We start from the raw sequence: 19140 nt of genomic DNA on the forward strand, positions 1-19140 counted from the left end.
GATATATGTATGATTTAAATTAGAAGTAAATAATAAAATATGGATGAATGCTGTGTTGCGCCACCTGTAGGATTTTTTATGAACATTGATATCGATCATATTATTTCAAAATATATTCCTATAAAAGATTTATTTTTAGTCTTAGAACAGGAAATACAATATTTATGTAAGTATAAATACTACATTGATGTAAAACCATGGGTTTCCACACCACCTAGCGGAAGAATTTAGAAACGCGACTCTCTTTGCTCATATCCTTAAGAAAAAAAAATTAATAAAAATAATTATATCTCATTTTTCTAGAGACAACACAATTTGAGAATGAAAGTAGCGAATAGAGTTGGTGGGCTTTTTTTTTTTTTTTCGTGATGCCCAAATGATACTGGGAAAGCTCGCTGATGTTAAAATTATCAAGAACTATGCGCAGATATTTCATCTTATTTTTCTCTTAAAGATATGCTGTAGGCGTATGAGGAGCGTGATTTAGAACAGGGGAGGGAGGGGTTTTATCCCTCAACCATTTCGAAAGGGAGCGGGGAGACTTTCTATCCCGGGTAGCGGGCGGAAGTGGTCGTAAAACATTAAAGAATCAATTTCACGTATCTCTAAAGTGGTAATTAAGCTATGAAAAGATGTTTATCATAAATGGAGGAAAGGCGTACAGGATATACTGTTCATTGCTGTAATTAATAGACCGCTATCAACAGTAAATTATACTTGACATGAAAGGACTTACTCTATTTGCCTTTTGAAATAGTATAGCAAACAGAAACGAGCTAAACAGACCAAACGCATCTGTGAACTTCACAAAATGGAAGCTGTTATCCATTGCAGTTAAACTAAACAAATGAAAGAGATTATCACGAGCAGCTGGAAATAAAATTATTTTAACCGCGAGACTGAAATTGCAGTTGTTATAGAAACGATTTTGAAACAGATAAAAAAAACGTGGCGCTACGTTACTATGGAAACACCATAGCAACTGTTGAATACTACCAGGCAACAATATAATATGTGATAATTGTTCAATCTAATTCACGTGTTTTTTGTTTTGCTGGATTTTCCGGTAACAGTTTTGATGTTCTTCATGAAGGTTATTTTCTTGATCATAAATTAGTAAATAATAATATTTGGTTTACCGATCAAGTGTTGATTAATTTTATTAACTGAACCAACTAGTTTCGCCACGCTTATCTGTTGGCATCTTCAGGGCACTTACATATAGGTTTAAAGAATCTCACAATTATGCGTAACTGCAAAACTGACAAGAATAAAAACTGACTAGAATAATTACAAATAAAATAGTATCGAACGTGAGTGAAACAAGATCAGCTAGCACTTGCTGAGGAACTTTCTGCAGTTTGTATTAAAATTAATTTCTTCCGTTTTTAAGGTTCTGATTAGGGTTTTCCATATCTCTGGGAGTATTAGGCCTTGATTTCTGTTAAGGTTTACAGTAGAACGGGCAACTGTGGCTTCTTCTTTGAAAATTCTTGAATGGTAATCTTCCTCTAAGTAAGGGGAACAACTTTTGTCCCACTCGATGACATGGTTAGTTGTAGAGAAATGAGACGATAGGCCAGAAATGTCCTGTCTGTTGTTTTTGACATAGCCAATGTGCTCCTTTTGCCTGATTTCGAGGTTTCTCGAAGTCTGTCCGATGTAACGAGAGTCACATGAGCATGGAATATTATAAACTGCAGCATATTTATAGATAACCTTTCAAGATGAGTTAAAATTTATTTCAAACAATCTGTACTTGAACCGCTATCCAAGAAGACTAGTCAATAAAGTCCTTTTCTCTGAACCACCACAAAGAGAACAAGAAAAGATTCAATATATAAAAACTATTACAATTCCGTTCGTAAGTGGCATCTCCAACAAGCTCGTCAATCTCCTAAAACAACACAAAATAAGAGTAACATTCAAACCAATAGAATCTATTCGTAAACTACTAAGATCTCCAAAAGACAACCATCCTTTCTATAAATATGCTGGAGTTAATAATATTCCATGCTTCATGTGGCTCTCGTTACATCGGACAGACTTCGAAAAGACTCGAAATCAGGCAAAAGGAGCACATTGGCTATGTCAAAAACAACAGACAGGACATTTCTGGCCTATCGTCTCATTTCTCTACAACTAACCATGTCATCGAGTGGGACAAAAGCTGTTCCCCCTACTTAGAGGAAGATTACCATTCAAGAATTTTCAAAGAAGCAGCCACAGTTGCCCGTTCTACTGTAAACCTTAACAGAAATCAAGGCCTAATACTCCCAGAGATATGGAAAACCCTAATCAGAACCTTAAAAAGGGAAGAAATGAACTTTAATACAAACTACAAAAAGTTCCTCAGCAACAGCTAGCTGATCTTGTACACGCGATACGTGTTTCACGCACGTTCGATACTATTTTATTTGTAATTATTCTAGTCAGTTTTTATTCTTGTCAGTTTTGCAGTTACGCATAATTGTGAGATTCTTTAAACCTATATGTAAGTGCCCTGAAGATGCCAACAGATAAGTGTGGCGAAACTAGTTGGTTCAGTTAATAAAATTGATCAACACTTGATCGGTAAACCAATTATTATTATTTACTAGTTTTGATGTTCTGTTTAAAGTTGCCTATTTTTTTAGACCTAAAATCAGCAGTGCAAATGGAGACGGATGAAAGGAAATAAAGATAATTTAGTCGTAATGTCGGACTATGAACAGGTGCTATTTGCGGTATTTATCTATCTCTCTTATATTAGAGCATATTTTCTTGCTTTCCGATGTATCACGAGTGTATAAATAGTAGAACTACTTGTGGAATTACACTAATCTGGTTCGAACCGTTATAGCAGTCTCAAAGGTAAGTAGACTGATGATTTTGATTTACATTACGTAACTACTAAGATTGTTTATGACATCCATATAAATATCTTTTGAATTTCTCAAGAAATTGTGTGTTTGTTCACTCGCAGACGTGACTATTTTATTTCTGTCTTTATTTAGGTATCAAAATGTTGCCAGTGATTATGATAGCAATGCTTGTTCTACACTCACTGTCACAACAATTCGATCCCGATTTGGACAAACAATGGGAAGAATTCAAGGTAAAAACAAGTTATATCAGTTGTTAAAACTTTAAAGCGTTAAAATGAACTATAAATATTGGAGTTGGTAATATCGTATCACATCCACATTCCATGTTCGTGAACTTATCTATTGTGCTTGAAGAGATATTAATTTCGATGTAAGGGGTAATTTGCAATAACGATAGCCGTAAAATATTAGAAGAGAAGATGTGGGAAAATGATACAGAAACGGGGAGAAAAGATGCAAATTAACAGTATTTAAAATGTATAAAAACAAAACACACACTATTTAAATTTTTTCAAAAAAATGAAATAATCAAAACTTAAAGTGGACCATGGATATGAAAAAAGGGAAAGAAACGCTGAAAAATAAAAAGGTAGTTGATATCTTCACGTAGTGGACGGGTGGGTGGTGGTGGTAAGATCTTACGCAATCTGAATTTAGCATTACTCACTCATGATTAAAAGTAGACAACAAAAAACAAAACAACAACAAACTAAACGAACTTTAATTCAACGAGACTTATTACAATACATTGTTCAAATCAATTAAAATATCTTCTCATCCAGTTCTTTAAGTAAATCTCAACCCAAGAAAGCCTGATTGCTTACATGTTAGTGTTAGAGTATATTAGTATCATCCAATAGCGCACTCATGATTTAATGCTGGGGGGGGGGACGATTTAATAGACGAGTTGAGAATACATTCTACGCATCGCATACGACCTATGACTGAGCATGTGCAACGATTGCTAATTCATAAGTAGTATAAAAATAGAAGATGACACAACATAAATAAAAAAAATGAATTTTAATTAGGAAAAGATGTGTGGAAATTTTTCTAGTGTTTTTTTTCCTTTTCTTTTGATGAAGGCCCCCCCCCCTCTGAGTGAGCCACTGGTATCATCTATAGCAGCGCTTCCCAAACTGTGGGCCGTAGGTTTTGTTGAGGGGGACCGTGAAATAATGAAAACAAATTGAAAATGTTTTAAGACTAAGTAGATTTTTTATTTAAAAAAAATATATTTAATTTTTATTATTTATTTTTTGTTATATTTTATATATTTTAATGGAGGAAAAAATCACACATTGGTGCGGGTTCAAAAATTTTGCTTCTACGTATTTCGGCGCTTAATGAATATTAGTAAATGTATGGTTATTCATATAAGTTTCATTTCAAAGCAGAAATCTAAGAATTGCAGTTTCAAATATTTCCCCTGATATCGGTGTAGCAGTATTGAAACACATCCACCGCATTAAATTGTTATTCAACTTCTTTTATGTTTTTAATTCTTTCTTTATTACTAATCGTTTTATGTTCAAATGTGTTGCAAATGTGTTTTGCAAAATTTTTGCTGTGTATATTTTGTATTGAATATAAATACAATAAATATTATAATAATATAAGTCTATATTACGATTTTTTTAGCGGGGGGCCGTGAAATATTTACATTTTTCCAAAGGGGGGCCCTAACATCCAGACGTTTGGGAAGCACTGATCGTACAGCAGTATCAGTAACAGGTGGGGGGGAATAAGGAATGGAAATCCGAAAACTCATACCCTACCGTTCTAAGGAAAGTTATGTCTGAGTATGAAAAAAAACTGGTTCTGGAAGCAGTGCCGCCTCGTGGTGGCATTCGATCACACGACCTATTGGTCGAAGAGCGGAGGCCCTGAACACCTAGTAAACCAGGCAGACAATTTACAAAATTATGAATAGAAATAATACAAAAATCAATTATATTATGACTCATTTAATGTAATAAAGTGAATCGTATGTATAAATGATTAGCACAAGTCCTTTCTTTGGGATTTTAAGATATTATTTAAAAAAGAGGTTTTTACAATATCTCTTTTAAATCGAAAGTTCAGTCGTGTCAAATTCAAAGTCTTTTGAACTCCATATAAGGAATTAATGGGTGATCCTGAAGGATCTTTCTCTCTAGCAATCCTGTGGACATAAAATCTCCTAGGACAGTCGTTCCACCTGTGGCCTGCATCCAGATGAAGTTTACTGATCTCTTTACAGATATCTGACTATATATCCCTGAACATCACAAATGCAACCTGTACATTGATAACGAAGGTGTGGAAATCCTTTCCATGTCGAACTAATATCTATGGCAAACATTAATTCACAGAAATAAATAACTAAAAAGTATTGCTTGCATGCGCGCAACAAAATATAAAAAAAGTACAATAAGCCATTGTATGGAGAAAGAGAAAGAACGATAAAAAATAGTTTATCAATTTGTATATTACAAGGTTTATCTGATGATTCAGCATGGATTTATTGGACGCGACTCGAAGGCTTTCAGGCCAATTAGTATGAGAATTGGATTTATTGCAGGCATATACAATGTGAGGGGTTAAAAATGTATGAGAGGGATGTTTGTCTCCACATTTACGCATCTGTACTCTGCTCTACAGAGCTTCGGCGCGTGCCTGTATTTCTGGCAGAGGTGGCATTGACCTGCAGATGTTTTCCTTCTGAGTGGTTCAGTCTTTATCACAAGGTTTCAAACAGTCTTTAGATCAGAGATCTCTCTCTCTGATTTCCACTAGAACCAGAGGCATTGGAGGTTTGTCTGCTCGATACATACGCGAGACTTTTATCGGCTGTAAGCCTTGACTTGGAGTCAGTGGCTATTTCATCCCATGTTATCGTTTCCACTAGACCTCTAATAACAACATTTAGTTTTTCTCGATCTTTAGTTGGAATGTATGGTATGGAATTTCCTGTTCACCCAAGAGCATAGTATGCCTACAGTAGTCCGATGCTCCTTCGGGTTGAATGCGGATTCCTTCATCGGCGTTTTTCATCACCTCCGCAACTGTCGACCAGAGGTCTGATGTTCCTCTGATTCAACTACCGGCATCTTATGTAGTCTGCTCTGCCCGGCCATTTGGTGTGTAGCAATATTCCTACTTTTCTGAATACTACGAGCAGTTGTTTATAGTCTAGGACTTCTAATTGAAGATCCATGTCTAGGCCTGATCTGTGATTTAATAGAGGTTTTGTGCGGTTCAGGACCTGCCTTGTCCCTTCCTACTACCAAGTGTACAACGGCAGTCGAAATGTCCTTCTGGAGACGGAAGACTACTGACGGGCACAGGAGAGTGCCTGAGTAAGTTGCATTAAAAGCAAAAATCTTACCTTGCATTGAACAAATGCTGATAATCTGACTTCCAGTCAGTCCTCACAATCGACCATCTCCAATCACTCCTACCTCAAAGTCGAGGTAAAAAAATCACTAATTTTCAACACGACTACTCATCTTAAAAAACAGTGAAACAAGTTGATCATAGAGCCAATCATCTGTTTACGCGAATCAAACTCCTACACTTTACTTCTACTATAAAACTTTATTATAACAATGTGATATAAAACAGAAAAAGGTGTATTCTAGATTTATCTATATTTTTCATAAATTATATTTTTAATTTATTTTCAATAATAAATAATATTTATTATTATTTTTAATAGGAAAATTATAAAATTTTGGTAAAAATTTGAAGAAACAGAATAAACAGTATCAGTAAACCTTGTTTCATTAAGTTTTCTGTGAATTTTCAGTTTTTTCCTGATCAGCAATTAGCAGAGCGATTAAAGTTTAGTGATCATGTGACCATGATTCAACAAATGCATGCTACTCTAAAAGAAAGTTCTTACCACAAAGTGAGGAGATACTCACTTGTCAACAATTAATATATCGAAAATATGTACTTATTTTAGCCTTTATATACGAAAAGCAACTTCGTTTATTGATACGTCAAAATGCACAGGAACACAAATTGAGAGGAATGCGAATTATTTTAATGTCAACAACAACAACATTACTGGCTAGATGGACGAAGCAAATATGCTTTTCATAATTCCCCTTTATCTGTATAAGGAAACTTGGGGATGGGGGTGAGGTTGTGAGCAACGCTGATCCTTTGGGGACTGAGGAGTTAGCTGTGTTCAGCTGGGAGCAGGATTGTCTGGTCTTTTGTGGTCGGATTCGTTGTAGTTGGCAGCTTGTCTGATTAGTGAGTTTGGCTACGTGCTTGCTTATAAGAAGAATTTTTCAGCTAGATGATGAAAGAGCAGAAACATGTATGGTATTCTGGTCTCTCGATGGATCTGGATGTTTCTAATAAACCATGGGCGTCCAATACCATCAGGCACTTATTCAGTATTCACTGTAATTTTAGAATGTTTGCATTCGAGGTATGGCTCCACGCTGGGGAGGCATATGTCATCAGGGCGTATCACCATCAAATATAGTAGTAGCTTTCGTGTATCTAGTTTGCTGCTGCGGTTGATTATGGGGTAGAGTTGAGCTAGGGCTTTGGATGTCTTTGCACCTATGAATTAGATATGGCTATTAAATCGGAGTTTTTTGTCGAAATGTACTCCGAGATATTTGGTTACTGTCTGCCATCGAATGTTTTCTCTAAAGAGCTGGATGTCATCATTGATGGAGGCTTTTCTTCAGGACAATAGTATGGCTGTGCTTTTGTGGGGATTAATTGGATCATCCAGTCCGAGAACCATTTCTCCAGTGTAGTGATACTGTCCTGGAGTCATCGGATTGCCAGGAGGGGAAGGAGAGGTCTTGCTAGTATTGCCGTGTTGTCTACGTATAGAGCTGCGATGGTTGTCCTTGGATTTTGTGGGATGTCTGCGATGTAAATTGCGAATAGTAGGTGGGCCAGTAGAGAGCCCTGTGGAATTCCTGCTGGGATTTTGCGCCTGGTTGAGACTGTTCCGTCGATTTTTACCTGCATGGTTCTTTCACAGAGGTATGCTTTTATTAACCTCATTTGATGTATTGGCATGTTTACTTTTATGAGTTATAGAGAAGACCTTGGTGCCAAATTCTATCAAAGGCCTTAGAGACATCTAGGCATACAGCGCCGTTGTGCAGATTCCAATTACTGTATATCCTGTTGTGATGTATTCTATTAATCGGTGAATTTGTTGAGCTGTGGTGTGCTCTCGTCGGAAGCCGAATTGTTCATTTGGTAAGATTCCTAGTTTGTCTGTTGTTTCTTCTGATCTTGAGAGGATGACTTTTTCTGTGACTTTTCCTAGGGGATGCAATCTGGACCTGGTGCTTTTACTTTAAAATCTTTTTTTTTTTTTTTTGGCTTGATGATTGAAGCAAGAATGCTTTTCATATTCCCCGTTATCTGTATAAGAAAATGTATGGATAAGGTGTTATTGAGCTATAAGCTCTGGTCACGGCTGGAGGGTAACAGCAATAGCCGAACCTCAGTTAAAACTTCATTGGATGCAGCATTGCCATCCATTACCCTTCCTGAGTACCCATTTTAGTCGCCTCTTACGACATTCATGAGCTACATTGGGGCATTTCTTATCCTCGCCACCACACGGGGATAACTAAAAATCCTTATATAAGGACTGGTTTAAAGGGGCGAAGCAAGAATGCTTTTTTTTATCTTCCCCGTTATCTGTAGAGGACAGTGTAGGGATAGATAAAATGGTCTTTAATAGCTCATTAACTTAGTGTTAATGAGCTATTAACACTAAGTCCAGAACATCCAATATCTTTTATACTAGTATTATATAAAATTATATATACTGTATAAAAACAAATTGCAAGTACTAAGTATTCTGATAAGGACTTCTATCTGGCTACTTTTAATAGCAAAAGGATAAAAACTTTCACAAAAATATATAGTTAAGTTTTACAGATAATAATAAATAATCTCTGCGCAGAACATAAGCAAAAATGGTGCTTGATTCAGTCCTTGTAATAGCCAATGACATCACAGCATTCCTGTATATCATACTGATTGCCAAACGTGCATGTTAAGTGATTTCTCTCAGATCATTGACTTAATTCTTTATCTTTAGAAAAAGAATTGCACGAAGCACGCATGTTTTAATTTTCTTTTCTAAGGAACAAACAAACAACAAGTTAATGAAGGAACGCCATATTGTTTAGCTATTATTTTATATTAAATAGAGGTAAACAGATCTCACCCATGGAAGTTTCTATACCTACGAGGGTGGACTGAAAAGTTCTGATAAACACCCAGAAAACAAAAATGATATTAAAGCAACCGATACAACCACAAGAAAGAATATATCTTAAAACCCTTTATCCCCCATTTTTCAACAACTTGTAATAATTTGTTCTTTTTCTTTTAGGATATATAAGAAGAGTTGCTATAATATCACTTTTGTTCTAGTTCTTTTTCAGAACTTTTCAACCCCCTTCCCTCAGCCGTAAATGTTATTCTGCCAAGTGTGACTAGGAAGCCGATAACATTGGTATTGGGGTGTGGAGCGATACTGCCGTGGACATAGCAAATTTTTTGCTATGACAAACAAATTGTCATAGCAAAAAATTCCTTTGTCTGTAAAACTAATTTTTTAAAAAATGTAATTCTTATTATATTTATTTTCAGAGAAATTTTAATAAGAAATACAAAGATGGAGAAGAGCATGCTAGACGGCTGATTTGGGAGCAAAACGTCTTAAAGATAAATCGTCATAATGATGAGGCTGATAAGAAAATCCACTCCTATAGGCTGGGAATAAATGAATTTACTGATTTGGTAAGTGCGTTCCGATAAGATTATTTTAGTTCTGGGTACAAATACGTTCCTTTTTTAGAAAGCACACACACAGCATCTGAATTCAAAAATCAGAAATACATGCTTCTTTGAATCGACAATCGACTCCAACTTCGCACTTTTCCAACTTCACACAAATGCACTGTGTTGTCTCAGAAGAACGTAAAAAAAAAAAAAAAACAAAGATCGGATGCTGTCTTAAATGGAAAAACAGAGCTTTCAATTTCCTACGATTTAAACAATGACGGTTGTCATGACAACTCACGATCTGAGAAACAGAAATAATTACACCAGTTAATGACACTGTTCCCATAGTAACAGTGGTTTGTTCAATGCCAACAACAATTGAAACTTTTTGCTCTCTCAAAGGATTATAAAAAACGCATTAAGTCAAAAAAAAAAAAAGAAAGATTGTTTGAAATGTAAAATACCTGAAATTAACTGAATTGGCTTCGCTGGTTTTTAGGAAAGGGGAAAACACTTACATTTTAATACACTTAATCTCAAATTTAATCTTTGTTATCTTTAAATAGTTCGAAATAACTGACTATTAAAATTAAGACTTTTTTTTGTGAATTAGAGCCATGAAGAGTTCATGAGACTTAATGGGTTTCGAAAAAAGTCAAAATTATATTCTAAACCGATTTTGTGTCCGGCTCCCTCCGATCTTGAAGCTCCAGCTAAGGTAGATTGGAGGTCTAAAGGCTATGTCACACCTGTTAAGAACCAGGTAAGCTGGGTGATTTCTTATTTCATTTTGTGAGGTAAAAATAAATTGTTAATGAAGGATAACATGAAATTTGACAACGTTACAAATAAAGAGTTTGTACAAAAATAAATCGACTTCACTTTTTGGTTTATTCTGGTATAATTAGAAAATGTAAATTAGCAAATCCACTAGAGATTTTATTTCTATGAAATCAAACAATTAACCAGAAATTTGTGTGCCACGGTTAGTTTCATTCTAACCGACAAAGAAACAAATCGGCCAGAGAACACACACATAGTTAATGAAGTCTGTTATGTAGATATTTGATTTAACTGGTTAAGAAACTGTGTGTGTGTGTGTGTGGAATAATAATAATAATAATAAATAATAATAATAACTGGAATAATATATGCTCATGAAATGCTAAGAATTATACTGTGTTACACAAACTACTCGTAAGCAGATTTTAGTGGATTTCGAAATTCGATTTACATTTCCAGGTGGCGTGATTGTATGAGTTATTTTGGCATTCCATACACGGTATCATTGTCTGTGTTCACTGTAGAGGACCAATAGTATGCAATTAAACTCCAAAATGCGATTCTAAGTTACGTTTATCAAACTCTTTCCATCACTAGTTATCATGTTTTTCTCTACCTCAGATGTGGACCGGAGAGATTCCCAGCTTGCAATGCCGTAAGGCTCAACGCAGTGGCTCCACCTAGGGAAAAAATTACGAACTACGCCTAAAGCACATCTTTCATTTGTATATTATGAAATGTTCATAAAAGCCTTAAATTTGTGAATTAAAATGCTGGTTGGTAAAAATTTCAATCAATCTGTTTTATTTAAGTAGAAAATTCATTATTTTTCACTGGAATTCATAAACTATCCAGTTCTGTCTAGTTTTCTTTTTGTAATTCTTCATTTAGGGAGCAAAATGTGGAGCCTGCTGGGCATTTTCTGCTGTGGGAGCGTTAGAAGGTCAACATAAAAAGAAAACTGGAAAGCTGGTAGCCCTTAGCGAACAGAATTTGGTGGATTGTTCTGCTAGTGAAGGTAAAATGATATTAATTTTAACTGCTAATTATTATGCATTGCTTGGGAAAGTTTCAAATTATCTGATTTTTAATTAATCTTAAGACGTAAAGTCTTTTGAAAGACTTTCCGATCTTTATTGAAAGACTAAACACGTTTTCTTCTTCCATTCAGGTAACTACGGATGTTATTACGGTTCTGTGGAGGCGGCTTATAATTATGTTAAAAAAAACGGGGGCATTGACACTGAAAAATCATATCCCTATACTGCCAAGGAAAGTATTGTGATTACTGTTTTTACATCATTTAATATGACGTAACCAAAGTTACTTTTAACTACAACTTTCATTTACTATATCGTGTATACTCTAGCAATGTTATTAATCCTAAAATAGCTTTAAGATATTAATAACCCACACCAGATGTGGGCTGTGTAGATTCACAGAACTAAAAGATAACGCTTGCGTTATTTCGATTGAAATAGTATAAGGAATGTATTTAAAATTTGATGAAATAATTTTTCTGGAATATCTTAGAAATCATACCTTGATGTAGAAGAATCGACAAATAATGAAGCCATATTGTCAGATATTGTAACTGGTCAAAGACTATAAATTAAGAGTCTTGGAATTGACGAGAAATTGTTCAGTGAAATACCAGCAGAAGAAAGGCCAAAACCGAATACTATAGGAGAGTGATTGGGATGAATCTATGAGAATGAAGTTCCTTAGTAAATCAGATTTGCATCTTCTTAATAGCATCGATTTAGGGACAGTTCCCCTAATGGGTGAGCAGTATTCCAAAGTTGGAAGAATTTGGAATTTACAGCGTTCTCGGGAGGAAGAGCATATCTCGTTTTTGGAGGTTGAAGAAGCTATGCGTTGTGGTACTGAAGTTCAGAAGGTTAGGAAGCTCACCATGAGTTTGAGATAGTGTTTGTTAAATAAAAGAGGATGGGTTCTGCCATTATCAAAAGGATTCCAGGTCAACGAGAGAGTTTGTCTTTTACATAGGAAGAAGACAGTGTGTGTGATAATACAGATCCCTGGACAGTCTTTTTGTGTCAGACACGATCCAATGACCTAGAAATGTTGAAAGCGACTATGTGGGTTTCTTCAAACTATGGCTTGGATCCAAAGATGGATAATTGCTAGGAGATTAGTGATCTAACGAGAATGGAAGATTCCATATTGATGATCATTAATTAGCTGGTAGCCTTCTAGGAAGTTAAGGAGAATCGATGTTGATGAATCTCTATGATTTTCAAAACGTGAAGGGTGAATAATTGGATGATAGTTGTTGGCTGATTTTTATATCCTCAGAATTCCATACTCTAAACATCATTCAATCCAAACACAAAACGTGACATCAATAACGGATGAATGTCACTCTGGGATTCCAAGATTAGAGATAACATTCCAAGTATTACATACTCTATGTTATCTCTAACCATCACCCACAATTCCATACGCAAACGAAAACACAAGATGTAACGTCAATGTCATATGTTGCCCAGGGAAATTTCAAACATTCCAAACTTATGACGTCATGCACACAATCACACACAATGACGTAAATGATCTTATCACCCAATCACGTTACGATTCCTTATCTTATCTTGATCTGGTTCAGAGTGCCTACCCTACTACTATTAATGGTGTTGGCCAATTCGGAGGAGAAGTGGCTTTATAAGTACTCCTGAGCCTTTATGAGTAACCGATTGGATGGAGTTTATGAGTTCAAGTTTATAACCCTTCTCTGGACAGCACGAAATATTATTCTTAGGGAGAGGTTTTCAGCCCAAATGTGTGATACCAGACGTCAGGGATATTGCAAGACAATAACATTATCGATAGATGAATCGTATATTTATAATTATGCATTATTCTTATTTTTTGTTTATTTTTTATTCAGGTTGGAAAGTGCGCCTTTTCCGTTGAGAATATTGGGGCCACGTGTACCGGTTACTGTTTCCTTCCGGAAGGTGACGAGATTGCCTTGCAGAAAGCAGTTGCCACTGTGGGGCCAATCTCGGTGGCGATTGACGCTAGCTCGGAATCCTTTGATCATTACACGTAAGATAAATAGTATACTTTTGCTATCATATCACGCAGAAGCTATTTTCCCTGTTTATAACAGGGGATCTCAAACGCAGCCAGTCAGTTCGATGTATATCAGACGCGGGCCGTATTCAATATTATTCTCTGAACCAAAAACTAAAAATAGATAGGCTCTAAAAAACGCCCTTTTGTTGCCGGAACTTTACAACTTACGTAAACAGTTACACCACCCCTTAAATTTTAAATTTATAATCATTTTTATTTTTAAATTTTAAAAATATAACAAGTTTCGAAAATATAAGTTCAATTACATTTTATTCATACTTTAAAGTATATATCGTGATGGATACACTATATTACTTTGATTTTACGAGATAATAATTTTTCAATGTGTTTCATTTTCATATCTCATACTTTAAATATTTCTGTGTTTTTCAAGAATGACATAATAAAAATTGATTACTTAAGTTTTTTTTTATTGCTCACTATTTTCTCTTAAATAAACGTTTGCGGCCCGATTATTAAAAATAAAATTTGAATGTGGCCAGCGGGTCTGAAAAGGTTGCCGAACTCTGTTCTAGATTAAATGCAATATGAAGTATTACATGTAATCTAGAATCTTTTATCCGTGAGCGGAACTTTGACTTATTAAGTTTCATAATTGAAAATAATTGCTCACATACATAAGTGCTTCCAAAGATGGACAACATTTTTGCACAATAAATTTTATATTTGGGATATTTACTGCCGAGGTATTTATAAAAATTTGGTATGCCAACTTCGTTATATTTATTTTTTAGTTCAGTACTGCACTGGAGTTCAATTACTTCCATTTGTAATTCTTCAACATTTTCAATATTAATTTAAAAAAGGTGAACTGAATAATAATAATTCACTTTCAAACAAAAATCAGAAAATCTTTTTTCAAATTCAATTTTCAATTCTTGAATTTGAGGAATGTACTTTTCAGCATCATTATTATTTCGAGAAATCGATTTAAGTGTAGGAAAGTGGGCTAAATTATTCTTTGCCAACTGGGTTTGCCAAAGATAGAGTTTTGCCAGAAATGATTTAATTGAATCATACGTATAACATATCAACTCTTCACTCCTTGCAGAGCACTATTCAGTGTTTAAGTGGCTTGTTATGTCAACTAAAAAGGCCACGTCTTTGCACCAATCTTAATCGGTGAGCTGAGGAATCAATTTTCTTTTGGATGAAGTAAACATGTCAATTTCTTTTAAGAGTTCAAAAAAACTTTTTTAAAACGACTAAGCCACCTAACCTCAGTATAATATCTGTATTGTGAATCCAATTCATCCAACAAAGCATTGACTTGTCGATGATTCACGACCTGAGAGCGTATCCAGTTTACTGTTTTAATTACTACTCTCATGACGTGTTCCATCTTTAGTTTTTTAGCACAAAGTGACTCCTGGTATATTATGCAATGAAACGATTTAAGTTTGTTCTTGCACAACATTTCCTTTTTCATTTGAAGTTTTGTAACAAGTCCGACGTTAACACCAACCATAACAGGACCCCCATCTGTAGTCACACTTACTATTTTGATCAGTCCGCGGGAGCATTTTCAACTTTTTCTTAATACACAAATATGTCATTTCCTGTCGTTGTTCCTGACATAGGCCTTATATCCAATAGTTCTTCAGTCACATTCATATCGTTATCAACGCCACGAATAAATTTGCTAACTGGGAAGTATTAATAATGTCTGTACATTCGTCAACTACAATGGAAAACGCTACAAAACTCTTTTATTTTTTCACGCAATATATCTTGGAAGTTCTCTGCTATATCTTCAACCCGCTTCACAACTGTATTTCCTGATAGGCTTATACTTTGAAATGCTTGCTTTTTTTCCCGGACATATGATTTCGACTGCACCTAAAATACAATTTTTAATAAATTCTCCACCAGTAAAAGGTTTCGAAGTCCGAGCAATTTTTTCACTTATGACGTAACCACATTTAATAGCAGCATCACTTGTGATAACATTCGAAAATGTCCTATATTGAAACTTCAGTTCATTTTTTAAATCTTTAAGTTTGCCATCACGCATCTTTTCTGTATATTTATCACAGTTCTACTGTTTGTTTCATAATGGCGTTTAAGGTTATATTCTTTCACCACGGCGACACTTTGTCTACATATCAAACATGTTGGAATATTTTTTACTTCCACAAAGACCTATGCCTTCTCCCATTTTTCTTGAAAAGTTCTGCCTTCTTGATCTATTTTTATTTTTTTAATTTTAAATTCAGACATTGTTATGGGCTAAAAAATATAAGTTATTGAGGTGACTTTTTTATTAACACACTATCATATTACAATGGTAACCTGTAACTTATTGACATTGAATCACGTGGCTTAAAATAGCTGCAAGTAACTTCTATTCAGTGTTGCCGATATTTGATGATAGAAACATGGCACAAAGAATTGTAGTAATAAGTTTTATTTTTGTTTAAAGCTGTCATAAAACATTTAGAAGTTTGCATTTTTTTCTGTTTTAATCCCCGCAGGATGTTAGAAAAATTGATTTTTAAAAAAGTTCTCATTAAGTTCGCGGGCCGTCAGTTGGCGAGCCCTGGTTTATAACTTTGAGAACACATACGCCATCTAGCATACGAAACTGTCATCTATTTGTTTATTATTAAAAAAAAAGGCATGTACGCCACCTAGCACACGCTATTTATTTATTATTTAAAAAAACGTCATTATTGTAAGGAATATTTAATAACTTAATCATATTTTTTTTATATACAGAAATGGAATTTTCTATCAAAGTAACTGTAGCAACAATCCCGGAAGCCTTCACCATGCAGTTCTTGTCGTGGGTTATGGTTCAGAAAATGCCGAGGACTACTGGCTGGTAAAGAATAGGTAATAATTTTAAGTATATTTCTAGATTTAGATATTAAAGAAGCGAAAGCTTCGACTACGATATTAAAACTATGCAAATAATTGAACAGAATCCTAAGAACGTGCATTCCGCTGTGCACAAATAGGATTTCAGTTGGGCAACATAAATCAATATTGAAATCTGAAGAATATTGTAAATAAGTAAATACGTGCATTCATTGAAACTTATTACAGTAAATAAGTCTGAATTAATTTCTTTTTATTTCTGTTTTTATATCTTTCTAGCTGGGGCCAGTCCTGGGGTGAAAAAGGATATATAAAGATGGCCAGAAATAAAAACAATAATTGCGGTATTGCCACGCTTGCCACCTATCCTACAATGTAAACAATTAGAGGATCTTCAAGTTATTCGGTAATCTTGTAAGCTCTACCATCTTGTGTGAACAATGTCATCATTTCTGTATGAAAAATGTCATTATTAAAAAAATAAAAAAATAAAAATATTCGCATTAATTAATGTAAGTGGATTTTCTTTTTCTCAAACAGCCAATTCATAACTATTTATGTAATAATTATGTCTATATCGGAACTGTATTTAATACTCAGAAAGGTAAAATAGAAAGATTCTTTTATAATAAAAGTTCATTTTAAAAGTTCTATAAACTTTAATAATACTTTTTAAAATGTCTTTATTTTATAAAATTAAAACGTGTTTTTCAAGACACCTGTTTTAATTTAAAAGTAAATTGTTATATAATACATAATTGAAAGAAAAGTGAGGTCTACTTGATCAGAGCTAGGAAAAGATTCCGTAACACGTGTGCACCACAAGATAAAACAGCTCTAAACAGGCCTAAATGGGACAGTAAGAGATGCGCTCAAAGCTAATAGAGGCCAAGTATGGGAAGAAAAGTTATCCTCCATTTCACCTACTGAACACTCCATCTGGGGACTACTGAAAAATATCAAAAACAAAGACAGATCCCTTCCCCCCAATATTCTCTGACCAGGGCCTTGCTCACACAGATGTAGACAAAGCAGAAGTTATAGCAAACAATTTGGAGGAGCAATGCAGGCCTTCGTATGGAAACCTTGACTTTGACCACATATATAAGATTCACAGCAAGGTCAGACACTAACTCAAATTTCCTATCACCAGCACTGACCATATTGCACCATCACCTGCTGAGATATACGACATTATTAAAAAATTAAAGAACAAAAAGCTCCTGGGCCAGACGGAATTACTAATCGGGTGATCAAACTTCTGCCCAGAAAAGCAGTAGTGGACCTGACCAGTATAATAAATGCAATTTTAAAATTTCCCTCTTTTCCTTCCACCTGGAAACTGGCTGATGTAATTCCTATACATAAGCCAGGCAAAGACTCACACCTACCGCAAAATTATCGTCCAATCAGTCTCATCTCCAATCTGGGTAAGGTTCCGGAGAGGATCATCCTCTCACGACTCCAAATCTCAGTAAATCCTAAACATCCTGCCTAAAGAACAGTTTGGTTTTCGACAACACCATTGTACTACTCAGCAAATCCACAGAATTGTCGAATACATCACCACCAGCTGCAACTAGCGCCAGTGTACAGGAGCTGTTTTCCTAGACCTATCCAAAGCATTTGACAAAATCTGGCATTTTGGACTCCTGCACAAACTTATCTCAGCCGGTACCTCACTAAAAATAGTTCATCTAATCCATTCATATCTTCAGAATAGATCAAGGCAAGTTAAAATCAACGGAGTGCGCAGGGATCTCTATTGGCTCCATTGCTGTTTTCTGTATACATGTCAGACATCCCGCACAATCCGATGACTTCCATTTTGATCCTGTATGCGGACGATACGGCAATACTAACCAGATCTCTCCGACCCCATTTCGTTACCAGAAAGCTCCAAGAAAACCTTCTAAAGATGGAGGGTTGGTTCTCCAAGAGGAGATTGGAAGTCATCACCCCTGAAAAGCTCAGCCATTCTTTTCTCAAAAAGGCCAATGTCTCCTACAGGAGATGTGTTACTATTCAATACCAAAATTTCCTGGCAGACAGAAACAAATTACCTGGCTGTAATTCTCGACAAAAAGCTATCTTTCAAAAAACACAAAGTCTGCGTTCGCAAAGGCATCTAACGCCATAGCTCAGATCTATTCGCTAATTAACAGAAATAGCAAGCTCAACAACAGAATCAAATTGCAGCTATACCAGATGACGATTCGTCCTATAATCACCTATGCCTCTCCAGCCTGGAGCCATATCTCTAATACTAACATTATCAAGATACAACGAGTGCAGAACAAGTGCTTGAGAATGATTCTAAAGGCCCCGTGGTATGTTAGAAACAATCAACTTCATAGAGATGCAAATATTCCCTATATTTTCTCTTTTCTACAATCTTTAGTTTCCAAGATTTTCTTAAAGACGTCCACACATCCCAACGATTTGGTTCAGCAAGCTGCAACATACGAGGCAACGGACATATTCAAATATAGAAGACCAAAAGCTATATTAGTCTCCTATAGCGATACATAATCTCCATGCCCATTCAGGACGAGCAAACTGCTCATAAAGTTTACCCTCACTGTAACCACAACAGATAGCGGAGAATATGAAAAGCATCTTGCTTCACCCCTAAAGACATAAATGTCAATTGTCAAAGTGAAGTCTAGGTTGATGAATAGAATGCGGTAGTGATGGTCGATGTAGAGTGAATGCGTGACGAGTAGTGATTTTTTCATGATTATTTTAACGGTAGCTATTGCAGAAAGCAAACTTG

At 35.2% G+C, this 19140-nt stretch overlaps 1 protein-coding gene across 1 annotated transcript; it reads left to right on the forward strand.

Annotated features, from left to right (window-relative positions):
- The first annotated feature begins 830 nt into the window (after window positions 1-830).
- Window positions 831-16871, forward strand: LOC150093262 (cathepsin L-like peptidase). Its single transcript, XM_090413946.1, has 10 exons — window positions 831-1066; window positions 2637-2853; window positions 2997-3097; window positions 9504-9653; window positions 10252-10401; window positions 11313-11439; window positions 11593-11702; window positions 13333-13493; window positions 16263-16379; window positions 16644-16871. Exons 3-10 carry the CDS (start codon window positions 3005-3007, stop codon window positions 16741-16743), a joined length of 1008 nt encoding a protein of 335 aa, XP_090270072.1. The 5' UTR covers window positions 831-1066; window positions 2637-2853; window positions 2997-3004; the 3' UTR covers window positions 16744-16871.
- The last annotated feature ends 2269 nt before the right edge of the window (window positions 16872-19140 follow it).

This window comes from Typopeltis vanoorti, chromosome 24 (assembly GCF_054136105.1).
Source record: "Typopeltis vanoorti isolate ZY-2024b chromosome 24, IOZ_Tvanoo_1.0, whole genome shotgun sequence".
Lineage (NCBI taxonomy): Eukaryota > Metazoa > Arthropoda > Arachnida > Uropygi > Thelyphonidae > Typopeltis > Typopeltis vanoorti.

Bases quoted from the DNA above. Each gene is read 5' to 3' on its own strand.
- LOC150093262 (XM_090413946.1), top strand. From the start codon at position 3,005: ATGTTGCCAGTGATTATGATAGCAATGCTTGTTCTACACTCACTGTCA. The intron at 9,654-10,251 runs GTAAGTGCGTTC...TTTGTGAATTAG, and splicing joins TAAATGAATTTACTGATTTG to AGCCATGAAGAGTTCATGAG. The intron at 13,494-16,262 runs GTAAGATAAATA...TTTTATATACAG, and splicing joins GAATCCTTTGATCATTACAC to AAATGGAATTTTCTATCAAA.